The sequence below is a fragment of the Spermophilus citellus genome, assembly GCF_964194105.1.
Source record: "Spermophilus citellus genome assembly, chromosome: 2".
In the NCBI taxonomy this organism is placed as follows: domain Eukaryota; kingdom Metazoa; phylum Chordata; class Mammalia; order Rodentia; family Sciuridae; genus Spermophilus; species Spermophilus citellus.
The window spans coordinates 197,872,828-197,894,100 of NC_138183.1; the positions used below are offsets into that span (position 1 = coordinate 197,872,828).

A 21,273-nucleotide genomic window follows, 5' to 3' on the forward strand; every position below is an offset into this window, starting at 1 on the left:
ATTCTTTAAGCCAAAATCATTATTAAAAAAAAAAAAAAGGCACATCCATTTTTGTTGTTGTTATTCAAGGTTATACAGCTGATCTGTAAAGGGACAGAATCTGAACATAGATACTCCATATACAAAACAACTACTGTTAGTATATACCATTTAGGACACGTCTTCTTAACTCCTTGATTCCTTGATGAATAAGAAGCATCATGGGTAAACTGACATGGGTTAAGGGGTCATTCTATAGAGGTACTCCTATGCATAGCCCTCAATAATATAGAAAGGTGGTAGAAACTCTCCTTCATCTTCTGTCAGTAGCAAAAAAAGAAGAGAGTTTTCAAGATTTGGCAGAGGTGTTACCTCAACAATGGGATTATTTAATGAGGATTATTTAATGGTCATTTTGCCTTGGAAGCATGGGAGATGATGGAGGGATAAATCCTCATACACATCTATGACTGAATGACTTCCTAACAGAAATGCTGAAGACAGCAAGGACAGGTGGATAAAATGGTGCAGGTGAGCTCAGGAGCATGGGATACACAAAAGGGCCAGAGGCATTACACAGATGGGATGAGAGTAAGAAGTTTCAAGAGCTTGGCCAGTGTAGTGTCATGGGCTCTGGACATGTCACAGGATTGAAATAAGGAAAAACTTCCTTAGAAAAGGAACAATTGGAGAATTTATAGATAAGAAACCCATGGTTTGTAACATTGTAAAAAGAAAGTTCACGAGCCTCATAATCTAGGAAAACCCCAATATGTTGTGGAGGAACAGTTACAGAGAGGACCAAGGTCAAAGGATCATAGTGAACATCCTCCTCAAAAGCTTTATATTCAAATATGGGAAGCCTAGCATCCTCCACAAAAGGATTATATTCAAATGTGTGAAGCCCTATAACCCAATAGCCACATTTAGGTTGATAATTTTTACTCTGTCCTTGGAAATTTGAGGATTGAAAATAACTTCTATCACACAACCCCAGATACCAGGCCTTCTTCTTGGACACATCTACCATCCAGTAATGTTTTCCTGATGTGATAGGTGGGTAGCCCAGAACACCTTCATGATAATTCCCACGCTTGCGCGAGTGTTCAAATACAGGCTTGCGTGAGTAGTGAGTTACATATCTTAATTGTCTCTGGTCCTTAGAAATGACAATATTTGGATTGTTGCTTGGAGACAGTGTCAGGTGAACTGTAGAAAAATTAGAGTTACATGACAGCTACGATTTAGCTTTATTTGTGATCTTACTAAAGGAATCCTGAGAAGAATTTAAGAAGTGGAATAAATTCTGATCAGAAGTCATAGAGAGGGCTGGAACTGTAGCTCAGTGGTAGAGGGCTTGCATAGCATGCATGATGCACTGGGATCAATCCTCAGTACCACATAAAAATAAACCAATAAAATAAAGGCATTGTACCCATGAACAACTACCAAAAAAAAAAAAAAAAGAAGTCAGAGAGAGAGAACACTGAAGAAACAAGGTATGTGAGTGACTGTTGGAAGGAGCAACATGGACCTTAAAACATGAGAACTATCAGAGAAATCAATTCTGAAAGACGTTGAGAAGACTGTGGCTTATGATACAGTAATTTCTGCTTACCCCAGTAGCGTTGAACATTTGTCAGCTCTGAAATGAGAAAAATTCATAGTGTGAAATACAAAGGTGTCAGCACTGAAATCCATTCCCTTTCCAGATTAGGAAAAGGAGGAGGGATATCATAGGGCAGTAAACTGGCAAGTGAGGATGAATGGCCACTCCCCATTAAATATGACCACATGGTGAACACACAGAGTCCACTCTCCCTTACCTAGAAACCACACCTTCTTCCCCATCTGTCACCTGCCACCACTAGAATCACACACTTAACCTAGCTCTTCTCACCTTGAGACACCTGCAGCATCCCCTTCAGATCAGGAGCTCGGAATACTCTTCTATGTTCCTTGGGGAAAGTTTCTGGCTTCCTCAGTATTAAGTCCTTACACCTAGGGATGGAAAAAGTTGACCCACACTTCAGACCTTGTGGTCCCCACCCGACAACAACGATTTCTTCCCATCATTTCACCCCATTGATGCACTTGAACTTTCTTCACCAAGGATCCTGAGAAGGGAAGGGAAGATTCCTAACTCTGAACTCGTAAGAAATATTTCATGGTCACCTCCCTATTTACTTTCTTTGTGATCTTATGAGGGTCTTAACATCTCAGAAGCATAATTTCTAAAGTGAATCAAGTTGCCCCTCTCTCTCTACCTCCTAGAATGCATGGTCAATGGTGAAATATTGGATTTTACAAAACTCTGGTGTCTAAGAAAAAAGAATATGAGGAATATCAGTGCTATGAGTGTGTGTTCTCAAGAAAATGTTCAGAAACTAAGACTGCAGGTCCTGGCTCCTGGGTATTTGAGAAATAAGAAATGTAAGAATCATACCTGGAAATGTTCAAAGCTTATTACTAATAAGGAAGCCCTCAGGTGACATCTGAGGTTTCATATTCTCTGGGGAAAATGTCAAATATTTGGCAAGGACAATACTATGAACACAAAAGTCATAGTAGTCTGAAATCTATGTTTCTGAAAATATGCACCTTTCCCAAAGTATTCGATGCACATGGATCAACTGATTCTGGTGTGTTGCTATCCTTGCACACCAAGGCAGTGCCTTCTGGCACCTTCAACTTAGTTCCTGACGGTTCAGCCTCCTTATCATGCAACTGGAAGATGCTTGTACATACAGAAACTCTTTCATACACTTTATCCCTGATAGACCAACTTCAACTTCAGTCAAGATTTTTAATTATCCAGAGATTCTAGTTTGTTTGTGAAAATCTAAATAGAGATCACAAAGAAGCCCTTGGTCTCCTTTATTCCCAGAAGAAACATACAAACATCCAGGAATTGTCCCAAAGAGTAATTCTTAGTACTTATCAGACAAAGAAGAAAAATCTTGCCTACAGTAAATAAAGCAGCCATTAAAACTGCAGCCAGAGCTAGAAGTAGGCACATGAGGGCAAGAAATGGTGGTGCCACAGGGGGTCTAATGTTAGAACATCTTATCCCCAGGACAACTACTGTTTCAAACTCTGACCTCCACAACCCAAGTCCCCATCATAGAATCTGTCTAGTCTATACAATACTCAAATCGTGATTTGTGACTATAAATTTAAGATAATACTATATCTAAATTTACCTGACCTGGGAGATGTTGTATTCTAACTGAATGCCAGATAATTCTACTAACTACAAATCTCTTCTTACTACACAAAAGGATCATCCCTGGTATCGCACACGTACCTTCTCATGACATCATTCATATCCTAGAAAGAAGGGGGGAAAAACACAAGTTAAGAAATCACAGACTGTCCTCACTGACCAAGCTTCATCACATTGTCACCAGCCCCTGCTCTGCTGAGAACAGAGATGCTCACAGTGTGATGAACAAAATAGTAAAGATAAATTCAAGGGCTGGGGATATAGCTCAGTTGGTAGAGTGCTTGCCTCACATGCACGAGGCCCTGGGTTCAATCCTCAGCACCACATACGCACACACACACACACACACAAAAAGATAAGTTCAAGCCAGTCATTCCATGGCTCCCCATGAGATAATTTAAATAATGCACAATTCGTTCACTTATTCAATATTTACATAAACTGATATACTATTATTTGCCAAGTATAAGCAGACTCTGGATAACCAAAGTTGAGTAAAAGACTGAAAGAAAGAGGAAAATGCCAGAAATCCACATAAGGCAAAAAAAAATTCTTCAAAAATGAAGGGAAATAGATGTAATACCAGAAGAGAATTTAGAGTGTGTTGCTGGCACATGAGCTTGATGATTTTTTTTCTTTTTTAGGATTTTTTTTGGGGGGGCCGCGGGGGGCCCACTGGGGATTGAACCCAGACACTCCCTCAGTTAGTGAGACTGACCTTGATGGAACTTACGATTCTCCTGCCTCAGCCTCCCAAAATATTGGGGTTATGGCATGTGCCAAGGTGCGTGGCACAATATTTAAAGATGTTCAGTTGCAACTAAAATTCCTTCAACACGTGGGTCAAATTCATAGAAAGAAATAAACTATAAAAAACTCTATAGTTCATTTCCCAAATTACTTCTTAATAATTTGGAAATATATTAACACAATAATTAAGTACTACTTTGATAATTTATATATGTATATTGTGTGTGTATATAACAATAAGATCCCAAAGAAGGAGGAAGGAAATGAAGTATTTGTGCCAAGTTTCTATATTTTGCAGGAATTAAGGTAGTATTGATGTGAAGTAGATTGAGACAGAATAGGGTGCATTTTGTTATCACCAGATCAAGCACTAAGACAACAAAAATACAGCTAGAAAACCAGGAAGACTAAATTTCTATCCTGGAATATATTTATTCAACAACAATAACAAAAAAAGGCACTTAAGAAAAATACCAAGAAACTTCAGAAGAAATATAGAACACAAATAACAAAGTAGCAAATATAAACACAATTATATCAGTGACTGCACTGAATTCTATGGTCTCCATATCCTTATCACAATAGAGATTGTCAAAAATAAATGACATAAAAAGGCTAACAATAGATGAATTAATAAAGGTGATCAAATGTAACTAAACTGACTAAAGAAAGAAAAAGAAAGGCCAAGTGCAGTGGCACAGTGGATCACAAGTTCAAAGCCAGCCTCAGCAATTCAGTGAGGTCATAAGCAACTTAGTGAGACCCTGACTCATAATGCAAGGATGCTTCAACATACAAATTTTAACAGAATGTAATATTAAAACCATATGATGATTTCAAAAGATACAAAAAAAGCATATCATGAAGTTCTATATCCTTTCATGATAAAAACTCTCAAGAAATTAATTACACAAGGAATATACAATAAAATAAAGTCCATACATGACAAACTCAGAGGTAATATCATAATCAACAGTGAGATGGTGAAAACCCTTCTTCCAAGATCAGGAAAAAGCCCATTTTCACCACTTTTGTCAACATAGTACAGAAAGTCTTAGCCCAAGCAATTAGGCAAGTAAAAGAAGAAACAGATATCCAACATGGAAGTTAAATTTTTCCTCTTTGCAGACAACATGATCTTATTGAAAACCTTACGGATTTCACAAACACACACACAGAAATCTTAGAATAAAAAAACTAATTCAGTAAAGTTCTAGGATGTAAAATCAATATACAAAAGTTAGTTGATTTTCTATACTAACAACTATCCAAAAGAAATGAAGAAACCCCCACTTATAATAGCTATAATAAAATAAAATACTTAAAGTTAACAAGGAAGTGAGAAATCTATATACTGAAACCTATAAAAAAGTTGATACAAAAATTGAAACAGACAAAAAAAGTGGAAAGATATCTTGTGTTAATGGGTTGAAAAAACTGAAAGAGAGAAACATTAAAATATTTCAAATTCAGCTAAAGGAGCAAAGCGGGAGGCATCACAATGAGTTTAAAATCTATAACAAAACTATGCTTTTTTTTTTTTTTTTAATAAGCACCCTACTGACAAAGCTATATTCTCAGCCCTGATCTGTAATCTTTTTTTAAAAATTTTTTATTTATTTTTTAGTTTTCGGCAGACACAACATCTTTCTTTGTATGTGGTGCTGAGGATCCAACCCGGGCCGCATATATGCCCGGCGAGTGTGCCAGCCCCAACAAAACTATGCTAATAAAGACACAAAACAGATTCACTTGTCAATGGAAAACAATAGGGAGTCTGGAGGTTGGTGGGAGTGGGTGTATTTATGGTCAGTTGATTTTTAATACGCTGCGTACCAAGAGTACACAGAAGGTTCAGGCATAGTGGCAATGCCCACTAAACCAGTGACTTGATCATATGTTCAAGCCAGCTTAGACAACTCAGCAATATCCTGTCTCAAAATAAAAAATAAATAAATAAATAAAAAGGGCTAGGGATGTACCTAAGTGCTAGAGTTCCCCTTGGGTCAACCCATAGTGCTGGGGGTTAAGTACGGAGAAGAAAAAACTGTCTCTTGAATAAACTGCATTGGGACAACTGGATAATTATATGCAGAAGAATGATAATTAAGAACATATTGGGCCTGGGGATGTGGCTCAAGCGGTAGCGCGCTCGCCTGGCATGCGTGCGGCCCGGGTTCGATCCTCAGCACCACATACCAACAAAGATGTTGTGTCTGCCGAGAACTAAAAAATAAATATTAAAAAATTCTCTCTCTCTCTCACTCTCTCTCTCTCCTCTCTCACTCTCTCTTTAAAAAAAAAAAAAAGAACATATCATACCACATACAAAAATCATTTCAAAGTAGATAAAAAACTTCAACATAACACATGAAACTATAAAACTACTTGAAGAAAACATACTGCAGTACTCCATGTCATTGGTCTGAGCAATGATATTTTGACTGAACCCCAAACCCTGGCAACAAAAACAAAATTAGAAAAATGGTATTACACCAAACTGAAAAGCTTGTGCACAGAAAAGGAAATAATCAACCAAATGAAAAGACAGGCTACAGAATGAAGAAAACATCTGCAAAGCATATGTTTTTAAGGGGTTAATATCCAAAATATATAAAGAACACATATACACGTATAATTGAATAGCAGAAAAACAAACGTCCAATTTAAACACTGGCAAAGGACTTGAACAAACACTTCTCAAAAGAAGACAAACAAACTGTAGGTATATGAAAAAAATGCTCAAAATCACTAATCATCAAGGAAACACAACTTAAAACTACACTGAGAGATCCCACTTCACACTTGGTAAGAAGACTATTATCACAAAGGAAAGGCAAGCATTGGAAAGGACACGGAGAAAAGGAAACCTTGGCACAATGTTGGGGGGAATGTAAATGAGCACAGCTATGATGACAGATAATATGGAGGCTCCTCAAAAATTTAAAAATGATCCAGCCACCCAGCAACTGGGACTATATCCAAAGTATATGAATAAGTATGTTCATGAGATATCTCTCAGATTTACTAAAACACTATTCACAATAGCCAAGTTTTGGAATCAACCTAAGCACCCATCAAAGGATGAATGGATAAAGAAAATTTCTCTCTCTCTCTCTCTCACACACACACACACACACACACACACACACAATGGAATACTATTCAGCTTTAAAAAAGACAGAAATCTGTCATTTGCAGCAACATGAAATGAACCTGCAGGAGATTACACTAAATGAAACAAGCACTAAGAACAAATGCTGCATGATTTCATTTAAGTATGAGGAATGGGCAGAAAATGATCGCATATAAGTAGAGAGTTAAAATGGGGCTAGTCAGGAGCTAAAGGGCAGGGAGAATTGGGCACATATATGATAAATATATACATTTTCTGTAAATTAAAATAGTCAATACATAGACACATAGACATTAAAAGGATTACAAAGAATTCTTATGATTAATTAGGATTACATATTTGAAAATCAGATGAAATTAACAAATTCCTATAGGATATCAATGACCAAAAACAGACTCAGGAAGTATAAATCTAAAACAGCCAGACACCAATAAAAAAGTTTAAAAATTTGAAATGCACTCGATAAAATAATAAAAATGGGATTTTTTCCTTGCTATTTACACATTTACTTATTCCATAAGCTTCATAATTGATTTGGGAATGAGGCACTTCAGGGCCCAGAGAAGTTGAAATCTTACCTGCAGCATCTCAACTGTTGACCCTTCCAACCGATGTTCCAGATCTGAGATGAAATCTTTCACCAACTGGCTCTGCCGGATCAGCTCACTTTCAGACTCTGTCAGGCTGTTCATAATAACTTCCTCCTCGTTCTTCAGCTTTTGGATCTCCTGCTCCTCCTCGGATTGGAGGATGTCTCTCAGTTTTCCAAACTCTATCTGGACATTTTCCACCTCACTCTGTATTTTGTTCTTTGGGATGAGAGAGAGAGAGAGAGAGAGAGAGAGAGAGAAAGAGAGAGAGAGACTGGGTATAGGAACCATAAAAAGAACTATTTTACCTGGTGAGTTCTCACAGGGTAGTCTTGGAACCAAGGGAGAGATTCTGATCTTTCCCTTTCCCTTCCTTCATGACATTCCAAAACAATGACCTGAAGTCAGCATTGTCCAGACTCAACCTGAGCTGTAGTGGGATACCTGGGTGTGCCTCAGCTTCAGCTATTCAGGACACTCATACCTGCTCCTCATTTCACTTTCTTTTCTTTCTTTTTTTTTTTTTTTTAGTATAATAGACTTTTTTTAAGTCACTGCCTATGTACTGAGACAGAAGATGGTATTTACATAAGCAGAAGAGGTAACATTTTACAACTTCTAAAATCAATCTCAACAATTACAATGACCTTGCATGTCAACACAAAGGGGAGGCATAAATGTTTAAATCTATGAAATCAAATTGGAATACTTATTGTAAAGAAAAATTAAAAAGCTTTCGAATAAAGGCCATTATTATTATTATTATTTTGGTACTAGGGAATGAACTCAGAAGCACTTGACACTGAGCCATAACCCCAGCCCTATTTTATATCTTATTTAGACACAGGGTCTAATTGAATTGCTTAATGCCTCGCCTTAATGCAGTTCACATTGAACTTGCCAACCTCCCGTCTCAGCCTCCTGAGTCACTAGGATTACAGGCGTGCATCACCACAGCCGGCCTAAAGGCCATTATTGAACCTACATGAAGAGCACAACTTGTACTTTTGAATTCATTCATCTTTTAAAGCTCTCCTCTGAATAACTTCAGTTCTAAGCATGGAATTCAGTACTGCGACTATTCCTTGGATTGAAGTTTGGCAATAATGTAGTCCAACTGCCTCCTTACTTCACACTGTGGGAAACTGCTCATGTCATAATATTGAGGGGCAATTTTCAGCAGCCATTCTGGCTTGATATCTGTACATGTCCAGATGTAATTCTTTGTTGTTAGAACTAACTCATTATAAAATACCCATTCAGCCTTGTGGTCAAGAACTCTAGAAGGATGCAACTGAATGACCTGGTTACCTTTCACAGTTAAGTAATGGCCTGTTCCTTCTAAATGTGCCACCTGCATAAAATACCCAGTAACCAAAGCTTTTCTTATGTTACTATAATGGTCCCTGCTGATAAAGTCTGTCCATAATTCGAGATAGCTCTGGCGTACATTGTCTGTGGATATCGGGGACTGGTAGTTGATGAAGTTGCCATAACACCACTGAACCGACCCATGATTTTGTTTAAAACCATGATAGACATTCAGCAGGGTCAGATGATCTCCATCTATGTGGGCAAATCTCATCTTGGCCTCGTCTGCAGCTTTCTTGGCCTCCATGGGGCAAACAAAACACTGTGGGACTGACAACATAGCAGTAATAGATAGGACCTCAATAGAACAATTGTAGTTGCAACTTGCAATAACTATTTTAGCAAGCTGTGGATCTAGAGGAAACTGCCATCATGGATCCCAATTCAGTCAGAGCTCCATCATCACTTAAAGCACCCAGATAATGCAAAATTTCTAGGGTTCTCATCAGAGTTTCAGGAGCTGGTGGATCCATAAAATCAAAATGCACCAATTCATCAAAACCAGGTTTCTTCAACTGTAACACCACTGATGCTAAATTAGAATGCACAATCTCAGGATATTATCCTGCATTCCTGTTTTATAAGTTTCTCTGTGTAAATCCTGAAGCATTTCCTAGGTCTGGTATGTCTAGTCAACCAGCTCTGAAGCTGATCTGAAGCTGCTCTAATAGCTGTCACCAAAAGAGTGACAGTGATGTCAGTGATGTCCTGCAATGTTAGTTGACACGACCACCATTCTTCTAATTACTGCATTTTATTTATTGGGAGGTGGAGGGTGCTACTGCTGGAGTGGACTGCAGAGAAGGGTGGAATGATTTTTTTTTTAATATATTCTTGAGGATAACACTTAGATAAACTGAGAAGAAAATTTAGACAAGTCTATGGCTTTCTCAATTCTGTACACTGTTTTAGAAATACCTTATCTTGATTTTTTAAAAATTTTGGTTTTTATTCTAATTTGTTATATATGATAGCAGAATGCATTACAATTCATATTTTTTGGAATAACTTTTTTAAAGTATTTTTTAGTTGTAGGTGGATACACAATATCTTTATTTCATTTTTACATGGTGCTGAGGATCGAACCCAGTGCTTCACAGTTGCTAGATGAGTGCTCTACCACTGAGCCATGACCCCAGTCCAGTGGAATAATTTTAATGTCACCAACTTCAGAACACATAACATCAACCTCATGCTTTATTCTTTTATAGGCTTTATCAATTTCTTCTTGATTGGTAAAGAAAAGTAGACGATCTCCCTCCTCCTCTTCCTACATATGTATCTGGATCACTGTTTGAATTGCTGCTTCAAGATAGTTTCTCTCTTGGGCTGGGGATGTGGCTCAAGCGGTAGCGCGCTTGCCTGGCCCGGGTTCGATCCTCAGCACCACATACAAACAAAGATGTTGTGTCCGCCGAGAACTAAAAAATAAATATTAAAAATTTCTCTCTCTCTCTCTCTCTCTCTTTAAAAAAAAAAAGATAGTTTCTCTCTGGTTCTGGAGTATAAAAGATCTCAACAGGATGTATGAGGCTAGGCATAATTAATAGTGGACAGTGATCAAAGTAAATCTGAATTTTCCCTCATGTAGTAGTATTCGTAACTATAACCTTTAAATCGAATCGATGTCTTACAACTTGCATTGAAACACCCATGAGAATATATGTAGCCAGTGTTCTTTCATGAGCCTCATTAACGATTATTACACCATATTGCTCCAGGAGGGGATCGTTAATGGCTTCATGAAGTGACATCTCATCAGTCATATACTTTTTTTTTAATTCTTTTTTTTTTTTTTAAAGAGAGACAGAGAGAGAGAGAGAGAGAGAGAGAGAGAGAGAGAGAGAGAGAGAGAGAATTTTTTAATCTTTATTTTTTAGTTTTTGGCGGGCACAACATCTTTGTTTGTATGTGGTGCTGAGGATCGAACCCGGGCCGCACGCATGCCAGGTGAGCGCGCTACCACTTGAGCCACATCCCCAGCCCAGTCATATACTTAAGTATAGTTTTTGCACTACTGCAGTCTTCAAATCAAATGGAATAACAAACTTCCTGGCCCAACGTCACCTCTATTTCATCAGCAACTCTCTGAGCCACGCTCACTGCAGCCACTCTCCTGGGCTGGGTACAGGCAACTCCTCTCTTGGGTCCTGGTGAAGATCGCACATACTCCACACACAACTGTTGTCTTACCAGACCCAGTCTCACCAACCAGAACAAATAACAAATAACCAGCATATCTGTAAACCTATTCAAACAAAGAGCTGAAGTCATTTCTTTAGAATATCATAATCATCAAGGTGTATGGGGTAAACTGGTGAGTGGATTAATATAATGCAGAAGTGATTTGTGTCCTGCATGTCCAGTGTGTGCTCTGAATGAGCAGAATGTGTTGAATGAGATAAATGAGAAACTTTTAAAGGTCGTAATACAGCACTGATAAGCATAACAATTGGTCGAAGCTCACAATTCCTTCTGGCTTTTTTTCTCCCTCTCTTGCTCTCTAAGCCCTCTATCACATTCTCAGTCCTTCTTTCTCATGTTTCCTGCAGGCTTCTGGTTGGAGGAGTTATCCTCCTGTAGGTCTAACCAGCGCTATTTGGGCATCTTATTCTTTGAGCAAGTGGTTTGGAAGGAATTAAAAAGAAAAAATGTGGCGACTGTATTGCACAGTGGAGAAGAACCACTTAACTCTTGGGGATGCCCACGCTCCAGCTACAACTTCCTCATTCCACTCTTGAACCTCTGCCAAAAGCTGAACATTGAAGACAGAGCCATGACCCATTGCCAAAGTATTCCTTCAGTAGAATCAGAGTCTCAAAAAGCACCACAGCAACAGGATGCAAGCCAACCTCACTGGAGTGCCTCCCTGTGAACAGCTCTCTCCAAACAGCTGTATTCCTTTGTGTTGTACCCACTCTCCAGCCTCCACTCCAAAAGGGAAAAGGGCAAAGAGGATTATTCAAATGCTTTCCACCTTATAGACTGCCATGAAATAAAGAAGAAGATCCTGCCCAGAGTTCTAGCTAATTCCCTCAGAAAGTATTTCCTCCTACCTTCCAGAAAGTTCTCTCAGTTTGGATGTCAACTTTCCACTTCTCAGCTTCTTCCTTGGATCTCTTCAGGTTTTGCAACATTTCCTGAAACTTCTCCTGTGAGAAAAGAACCACACCAGAGTCAAGGGAAGAATTTTCTTAGCACCTAGAGAGAGGATAAACCTGGAAGAAATCAGGTTGCTCTCAGAAGAAACTAGAGCTTTCAGAAACTGTGTGAACAGACAATGGTAATCTATGAACTGGAAGAAATCCTGTGGTGGAAGGTGTCTTCTCTAAGTCTCTGGTAATAATGTTACCAACCTCTCACCAACAGTAGTCTAAATATTTTTGCACTAGAAGAGGAACTTGATTTTGCAGCAAGGAAAGAACTTATATATCAACCCTTCTCATTCACTCTTCTGCTGAAAGAGCTTTTCTTGGACTCGAAATCTCTACCCATCTAGCACAAGGCCGCAGTATTTTTATGCTCCCTGTCCAAGAGTTTCTACTCCAGGCTTAGCAATTAAGTGAAGGTAAAAATTCATCCTTTAGGTCTCAGAAGGTAAGCATAGCATAGCATAGAAACAAATCACAGGCATCGGTTCCATGACACAACGTAATTTTTTTTTTTAAAGAAAGAGTGAGGGAGGGCTGGGGATGTGGCTCAAGCGGTAGCGCGCTCGCCTGGCATGCGTGCGGCCCGGGTTCGATCCTCAGCACCACATACCAACAAAGATGTTGTGTCCGCTGAGAACTAAAAAATAAATATTAAAAATTCTCTCTCTCTCTCTCTCTCTCCTCTCTCACTCTCTCTTTAAAAAAAAAAAAAAGAAAGAGTGAGGGAGAGAGAGAGAGAGAATTTTGATATTTATTTTATAGTTATCGGTGGACACAACATCTTTGTTGGTATGTGGTGCTGAGGATCGAACCCGGGCCGCACGCATGCCAGGCGAGCGCGCTACCGCTTGAGCCACATCCCCAGCCCCGACAAAACGTAATTAGAGTGTAAAGAATAGATATCGTCTCTGTCCTCCCCCCACCTGATCTCTTACCTGGTACTCCTCGACAACCTCCTCCAAGAGGAACGTGGAGTGTCCACGGTGCTCCTGAGAACGCTCACAAAGCCAGCAAATGACCTGCTTATCCTTCTTACAGAAGAGTAGGAGTTTCTCTCCATGGCGTGCACAGTGATACACCTTCTGTTCCTCCTCTGGGTTTAGCTTGACGCCCCTGAGCCTCTCCACTATGTTGGCCACATGCCGATTAGGCCGCAGGTTCTCAAACTGGTAACTGATTCTGCACACAGGGCAGCTGCTCTCCCCTTTTTGACTCATCATGGACTCATAGTTTGATGTGATGCAGGCCTGGCAGAAGCTGTGTCCACAGTCAAGGCTCAGAGGCTGTGTCAGGAGATCCAGGCAGATGGGGCAGGTCACCTCCTCCTTTACATTCCCCAGGATTGCTGAAGCCATAGCATCTGTTTTCCTGCTCCTGCCTGTCCTGACTTCTGAGATTCCTCCTACTCAGATTCCTACATGATTGGAAGATCAAAAGTGGGCAGAGTAAGAAAGGTTGAAATAGAATGGATACTGACTATGTAGAAATGATAATAGACCCAGACCAAAATTTTTAAAAAAGAGGAGAAACAAAGAACAGAGTTTGGTAACATTGTGTAAGATCTTTTCATAATAAATATCAAGTAGGTCACGTCACATGATAAATTTCATATATGTAACGACTATTATTTCCCTTTACTATTACTGGAAAGGCAGAGAAATAGAGGCCTGTTCTAGCAAGAATTTTGTGTAACCTACCATCTATCCTTGCCTGTTTTTCCCCTGGCCAAAAACACATCCTCAGTGTTAAAAGCACCAAACAACTCATGCCTCAGGCATTTCACCCTTGCTCTTTCCCAGTATAGAAAGCTCCCTGATATTAGTATGACTCCTTACCTGTTATCTTATCACAAAGAGCTGCTCTGACTACCTTACCAAGAGTTCAAACACCATCATCTCTGATACTTATGCAATGCTATTTTTTTCTTATCAAAAGCACATAATAAATAAAAATGAGTGTGTGCTCCTGGGAGTGTGTCTGAACCTCATAAGTTATAATACTTTCACTAGATGTGTGAAATACACATAGAGATACTAAGTGACTTACTATTTTCAATGTGATTTATCTTCAATACATTGAGGTGAGATGAACTTATTCCATTTAGGGTCCATTTAGATGTCCCCTCTCTACATTACAGTTAATCCAAGACAAAAGAGCTAACTGCATAGTTACCTATTGGTCTTGCAATCATTCTACAAAATGTCACTGACTTTGTGTTAGCAACTAGATTAAATATCAAAAACGTAAGATGAGCCCAAGCACAGTATAAACAACTAGGGATTAATCAACTGGACAGGCATAGTAAATTAAATAGCCAGAAGGAGCAGACATGAGAAACACTACTAGAGAGATGGGCAAGTTGCTGCAAGACTAAATAAAAGGGGCAAATAGAAGATTTTCCAAGAATTCCAAGGTGAAAACAAAGGTTTAACAAACCTAAAAAGCATGAAGGGGAATATGGGATGAAAAAGGGGACAAACATGTTAGGTAAAATAAATCACCCTTATGAAGAGCCTACTCATGTATGACACAAGCTCTTCAATGTTTTTGAAATTGCTAGCATAGGCTGGTGTGGTGGCATGTGCCTGTAATCCCAGCACCTTGGGAAGTCAAGGCAGGATGATCGCAAGTTTGAGGATAGTCTCAGCAACTTGGTGCAGACTTAAGCAACTTGTTGAGACCCTTTCTCACAATAAAAAATTAATAAAAGGGCTACAGATGTGGCTTAGTAGTTAAGCACACCATGGTCCAATTACCAGTACCTAAGTAAATAAACAAATGAACAAATTGCCAGAATGCCTGATGTACAGTGAGTTGTAGGGCTTTGGTATCATATAAGTCTGCAGGAAACAGAAAATGTGATACTTCTCAATTATATAACACTTAAGGACTATTTTCTAATAATAAGGAGAAAAATATCAGTCTAAAAAAGTTCCTGTGTCACCCTAAACAGAGCTTTGCCTGAATCATGCAACTGTGTGTACTGGGGCCAATCTGACAGTGTGCCTACCTCTCAGGGAAGCAGAGCTCCCATTGAGCTAGTCCATCCTGCTCTTCAGGCCAAAGAGCAGAGGTGCCCTTCTTCCTCAGAACCAAATTTGCACTCTGGAATCAGAGCTGCTGTGGCACCCAGCCTCCTGGGAGTAGAGTCATCTCTGTGCCATACCATCTTTGAGGCCTGAACTGCTGTGGTGCCCCATCTTCTCAGGACAAGGTGTTATCACTGCACTGTTCCTGAGATGGGAAATGCAAGGCCTAAGCCACAGCTGTGGCCCACATTCCTAGGTCTTTGCTGCTGCTGCACCATGGCCCCCAGAGCCTGGGCTTCCTCAGAATCCTAATGTCTTGGTCCATATTTGTGCTGCTACAAAAAAATACCTGAGACTATGTAATTCTTTAAAAACAACAACAACAAAAACATTTATTTCTTAGGTTGTAAGGGCTAGAAAGTCCAAGATTAGAGATCTATGTCTGCTGAAGCTTTCTTGGGCATCATCTTGGGGCAAAAAGAAGTAAAGCGCATATATGAAAGAGACAGAATATGAGACAAGTGGGAAGGAAGCCAAACTCATCAGCACCTCACTCCCATGCTAACTCTCTCCTGTAATAACAGCATTAATCCATTAATGAGGACAGAAGCATCATGACCTCATCACTTAGAGGGCCCACCTGTCAACAGCATTGGGGATTAAGTTTACAACATGTAAATTTTAGCATAGATTCGAGGGTTTGCCCCATTCCACCCCATGTCAGAGCCATAGCTATATGTCCTCTCCCTGGGCCTCAGCTGCTAGGGTACACCTCAGAGTCTCAGGGTAGGGTTGTAAGGGTGACCTACATATACCCTGGTTAATGATCTCATGAACCAGAAGTTCCTAAGTGCCACAGAAGTTGGTTCCACAAGTCTCTAAGTCCAAGATCCTGGCTCTGCAACTACTCTGAACATATGTACCCTGGAACCCAAGTGGCATCTAAAAGCTACAGACAGGACACCAGCTGTGTTGCCATGGCTGTTGCCACAAGTTCTTGCAGTGCAGGCCACTGAGTCACATTCAGACTTTGCACATTGATTACAGCTGACAGAGCTACATGAAGACTCCTCCATTATGCCTACCTAAAACCAGAGCCACCCCACCCTGTTCAAGTGGCACTCTTGTAGTCACCTGAAGTGAAAGTCTTTCCCTACAAAAGATAATCTGCAAAGTTAACATGCAGACAGCCACATGTATACTCAAGAAGTGTGAAGAAGCAAAGAAAGAGGAATCTATCAAAGGAACCTCCAGTAACTGACCCCAAGGAAATGAAAATCTACAAACTGCACCCAAAGCAATTCAAAATAACAAGGAGCAAAGGAGAAAGTCAGCAAACTTAACAAAAGAGCCACAGGGAAATATTGGAACTGAAAAATTCTACAAAGGAAATTCAAATTGCAGGAGAGAATTTCAACAGTAGATTAGCTCAGGCAGAAGAAAAAAAAAAATCAATGAATTTGGGAACCTGTGTATGGTGTGCATGCCTGGAGGCTGAAGCAGGTGGACGAAACTTCAAAATTAGCCTGTGCGACTTAGTAAGACCCTGACCAAAAATATAAAGGCTGGGGATGTAGTTAGTTGTAGAGTGCTTGCCTAGCATGCACAAGGCCTTGGATTTGATCTCTAGTAAAGCAAACAAAGAAACAATGTCAATAAAAACAAAACACAAGTGGGATTTATCTGTGGCATAAAAAACTAGCACATACAAATCAATTAATAAGACACATAATATTACAGAACAAAAGATTAAAACCACATGGTGGCCAGGTGTGGTTGTGCAAGTCTGTAATCCCAGTGGTTGGGGAGGCTGAGGCGGGGGGATCTGGAGTTCAAAGTCAGTCTCAGCAAAATTGAGGCGCTGAGCAACTCAGTGAGACCCTGGTCTCTAAAAAAATACAAAATAGGGTTGGGGATGTGGCTCAGCAGTAGAGTGCCCCTGAGTTCAATCCCTGTTGAAGGGCTATGGAAAATAATATTCCTACAAGAATCCCCACCCCCAAACAACAGAGGGACAGTGTGACTCAGGAGAAGGAAAGGAAACTAGCCAAACATTAAACCTCTCTTAGAAACAATGGGCCCCAAGGTAAAAAAGCAAACTTTCATCCCTTCCTGGGTTCATCCCCAGCATCTCCACCAAAAGCAAACATTCATCCCTTCCCAACCACAATCAATCCTGAAAGGAGGAGGCCTGTATTGAAAAGCTAGGCCCTGGACTTTTACCCTTTCCCACTGCAGATGAGTTCTGGAAGGTAAAAAGCCAATAGTGAAACTCTAGGTAACAATGGGTCCCAAAGGAAGGAAGATAAGCAGTGAACATGGAAAAAAAAAAAAAAAAAGTTCTGAGCTTTTCCCAGTGACAATGAGTTTCAAATTTTTGACAACTGTCTTCATGAGCCAAAATTTTAACCTGCACAACTAGGTCCCTGATTGTTCCAATAGCACCTCTATAGTCTCCAATGATTAATTCACCCTCATTGTAAATTATAAAACTCAGACTCCTTCTGTAATCCGAAGGCCATTTCTATAACCAGAAAATGAGCCCTCTCATGCAAAATTGATTGACTGCCCTGTAGAATAAAGGAGAGCTTGCTGATCTGTTTGAGGTGGGCTTCAGTCCTGGTTATTTGTATTTTCATTATGGTGCGGAACCATGTTGGTTATTTTTGCTTACACCTGGTAGCTTCCCAACAAACAAACTAACAAACAAACAAATCTGACAAAGTACAACATCCTTTCATCATTAAAAGCTATAAAAATTTAGGAATCAAGCTGTGCATGGTAGTGCAGACCTGTAATCTCAGCAGCTAAGGAGGCTGAGACAAAAGAATCACAAATTCAAAACCAGCTTCAGCAATTTAGCAAGGCCCTAAGCAACTCAGTGAAACCCTGCCTCAAAATAAAATAGAAAAGAGAGCTGGGGATGTTGCTCAATGGTTAAGCAGCCTTGGTTCAGTCCCCAGTACAAAAAAAAAAAAAAAAAGGAATAAAAGAAAAATTTCCTCAGGATAGTAAAGACCATATATAAAAATTCCATAACTTATAACATAATTAATAGAGGATAAAAGCTTTTCTTTGAAGATCTGATAGAGAACATGTTCATATTTCTCATTTCTGTTCACCATAGTACTGAAAGTGCTGCTGAAAACTCAGTCCTTGTCCCTGATGACAATCCAATAACGAGGATATAGTTTTGGAAAAAAAAAAACAAAAAAAAAAAACAACAAGAAGGTTTATTGCTTTATTTGCAAAGGAGAAACATGGGGGATTCTTGCACCAAAGGCTGTGATTCTGCCTGTCAGCAGAAAGGGGGCTTTTAAAGAGGTGATTCAGAGGCTGCATTCCCTGTGTGCTCTGTGAGAGTTGTAATTTACTTGTTAATTTGGGAGATAGTCACTTCTGACATCTTCTGGTACCACCCCCAAAGTCTGAGTTACTTCTTCCTATGGTGGGTGTGTACCCAAGGACTGATAAATCTGGCTACCAAGGGGAAGAAAGGTAATGCTATTTCCCATGAGATTAAGGAAAAGGAAAGATTAGGGAGGAGCAGGGAGAGAAGAAGAGAAAGAAGCATGGACATTTTAAAAGTAAGTTGCAGTGCCAAAGCAGCAAGGGCTACTACATTCAAAGCATAAAATGGATCACTGTTATAAAAGTACTAAGAAGAACAACCAGATAAAAGCAAGAAAGAAAACTATACAAATGGGAAAGGAAATGGTAAAATGATATGTATTTTGCAAATAACAGAAAACTCCAAACACTGCACAAAACCTCTTAGAGCCAGTAAATTAATTCAGCAAAGTCACAAGACACAATATCATCATAGAAAAATCAGGCTGCATTTCTTTGCACAAATAATGATTACCCACCTACACACCCAAAAAAGAAATTAGGCTGGGAATGCAGCTTGGGATGTGCAAGGGCCTAGTTCCCATTCCTAGTATTGAAAATTAATTAAGAAATCATTCCATTTATAAAAGTGAAACCAGACTTGGGGGATGAGACTAGATTTTCCACTTTACCAAATTCCCAAGTTTTGCAGAATAAAATCCACAGATAATCACAGAAGGGAAGTACATGGAACAGGATTTATTTAAGTGAGAAGAAATACAATCCCACTTTGTGCTATCTTCGGAGTTTATATATGGTTCTAGGGCAGAGCATGGAGCAAATCTATGCAAACTGGGTATGGAAAACGGCATCCAAGGTTCACTTCAATCCTTCTTACTGTAATCCATTCTCCTTCCTGTAACTTCCATTTGGTTCACCTCTACCTTCCATTTTCTACCTCTGGGACAAAGAAGTTGGTGGTAGGTATACTCACAGGTGAGCCTTCAGGACTTTTACATTTGAAATAGGCCTTAACATGTGCATTCATATGTACACTGTTGTACCCCTTAGCCTCCAGGCGTGGTTGAAGGGGGCCCATTTTCTTGACTGCCTGGCCATTTTACTGATCTATTTTATTCTATCCTCATTCAAAAGCATAAAAAATAAAAATAGGAATAAATGTAACTAAAGACATGGAATATTTGCACAATAAAAGCTAACCTATTGAAAGTAATTGAAAAGGGCACAAATTAACATAAAAATGTCCGGTATTCAATGATTGCAAGAATTAACATTCTTAAAAAAGTCCATACTGTCTAAAGCAATACTCAAATTCAAGGTAACCCTTATAAAAATCTCTATGGTATCAGTCACAGAAATAGGAAGAACAAGACTAACATTCATTGGAAATGACAAATAAAACTTCAAAAGGTCAACCCTGAGAAATTTCAAAGTATGTTACAAAGCAAAATTACTGAAAACAGTACAACTGACATAAAAATGTACACACAGATGAATGAGCAAAGTAGAGAGCCCAGAAATAAATCCAAACGTATATAGTCAAATAATTTTTTGACAGTGGAACCAAGGAAAAAACAATAAGGAAAAGACAGTTTCTTTAATAAACAGTACTGGGAAAAAGAATTTCCAAATGCAAAAGAAGGAAAGTTGACTCTTATCTTAAACTCTAGAAAAAAAATCAACTCAAAGTCAATAAAAGATCTAAATGTAAGGAATGAAACTATTAAAAAGAAAACAGAGGAAAAGCTCTCTGACATTGGCCTTGGCAATAATAGTTTGGATCATAATAAAAATCCAAGCTATACTTAGCATTATGTACTCTAGTTCTATCCATTTACCAATAACTGTCATAACTTCATTTTCCTTTATGGCTGAATAAAACACCCTTGTGTACATGTGCCACATTTTCTTCATCCATTCATCTGTTAATAGGCACTGAGCTCACAAAGTCAAGGATTGAACATTTTCTCTCACATGCAGAAGCTAGACCAAAATAAAGGGGAAAAGGTGGGGAGCATTCCAGGAAAAGAGACATCAGTGCATCAGTGGAGTAAAGGAAGAGAAGATGGGGGGAGGGAAGAGCACAGGAAATGGGAGGAATCATGGAATGAAACTGACAAATGGTTCTATATACATAAAGGAATATACTACAGTGACTTTCACCTGCAGAAGGAAGACCAGTAGAGAAGAGGAAGAGGAACAGAAGGGAGGAGAGTGAAAGGGGAAGTAGTGGGGACTGAAATGGAACAAAATGTTTTTCCATGCACATATGATTATGTCAAATGAACACCACTGTGATTATAATTGTAATTATAAAATTATAATTATATATTATATGAATTTTTTAAAAAAATCCAGGCTACAGGGTGATGTTCTGGGTTGGATTCCCAGCACCAGAGGGAGGCATGGAGCTCAGATTTCAAAATCAAAAAATAATCATACAGAAAAGGTTCTGCACAGCAAAGGAAACAATCAACAAAATAAAAATGTCTTCTGATTGGGAAAAAAATATCTGTAAGGCACAGTTCAAATAACTGGTTGATATAAAAAATACACGAAGAACTCATACAAGTCAGGAACAGAAAAACCTGATTTTAAATATGGATAAAGAAACTGATGGATATTTCTGCAAAGAAGACATAAAAATTGGCTAAGAGGCATATCTTTAAAGGTACTAGACATCACTAAT

General features: G+C 39.1%; 1 protein-coding gene and 1 pseudogene across 2 annotated transcripts; both read right to left on the reverse strand.

The window, feature by feature from the left end:
- Window positions 1-573: 573 nt before the first annotated feature.
- On the reverse strand, window positions 574-13,613 carry TRIM5 (tripartite motif containing 5). Its single transcript, XM_081280614.1, has 7 exons — window positions 13,140-13,613; window positions 12,109-12,204; window positions 7,670-7,900; window positions 3,287-3,309; window positions 1,880-1,980; window positions 1,598-1,624; window positions 574-1,188 (listed from the first exon to the last, which is right to left on the reverse strand). Exons 1-7 carry the CDS (start codon window positions 13,557-13,559, stop codon window positions 581-583), a joined length of 1,506 nt encoding a protein of 501 aa, XP_081136740.1. The 5' UTR covers window positions 13,560-13,613; the 3' UTR covers window positions 574-580.
- Window positions 8,760-11,837, reverse strand: LOC308634603 (ATP-dependent RNA helicase DHX15-like; annotated as a pseudogene). Its single transcript has 5 exons — window positions 11,761-11,837; window positions 11,049-11,564; window positions 10,543-10,822; window positions 10,173-10,373; window positions 8,760-9,830 (listed from the first exon to the last, which is right to left on the reverse strand). The product of its transcript is annotated as an ATP-dependent RNA helicase DHX15-like (transcript).
- Window positions 13,614-21,273: the final 7,660 nt, after the last annotated feature.

What these genes read in the sequence shown, in the direction of transcription:
- TRIM5 (XM_081280614.1), bottom strand. Translation starts at nt 13,559, where the DNA reads ATGGCTTCAGCAATCCTGGGGAATGTAAAGGAGGAGGTGACCTGCCCC. An exon ending in AGGTTGTCGAGGAGTACCAG is followed by an intron (nt 12,205 to 13,139) that starts GTAAGAGATCAG and finishes CTTTTCTCACAG; the next exon opens with GAGAAGTTTCAGGAAATGTT. An exon ending in CTGAGAGAACTTTCTGGAAG is followed by an intron (nt 7,901 to 12,108) that starts GTAGGAGGAAAT and finishes CTCATCCCAAAG; the next exon opens with AACAAAATACAGAGTGAGGT.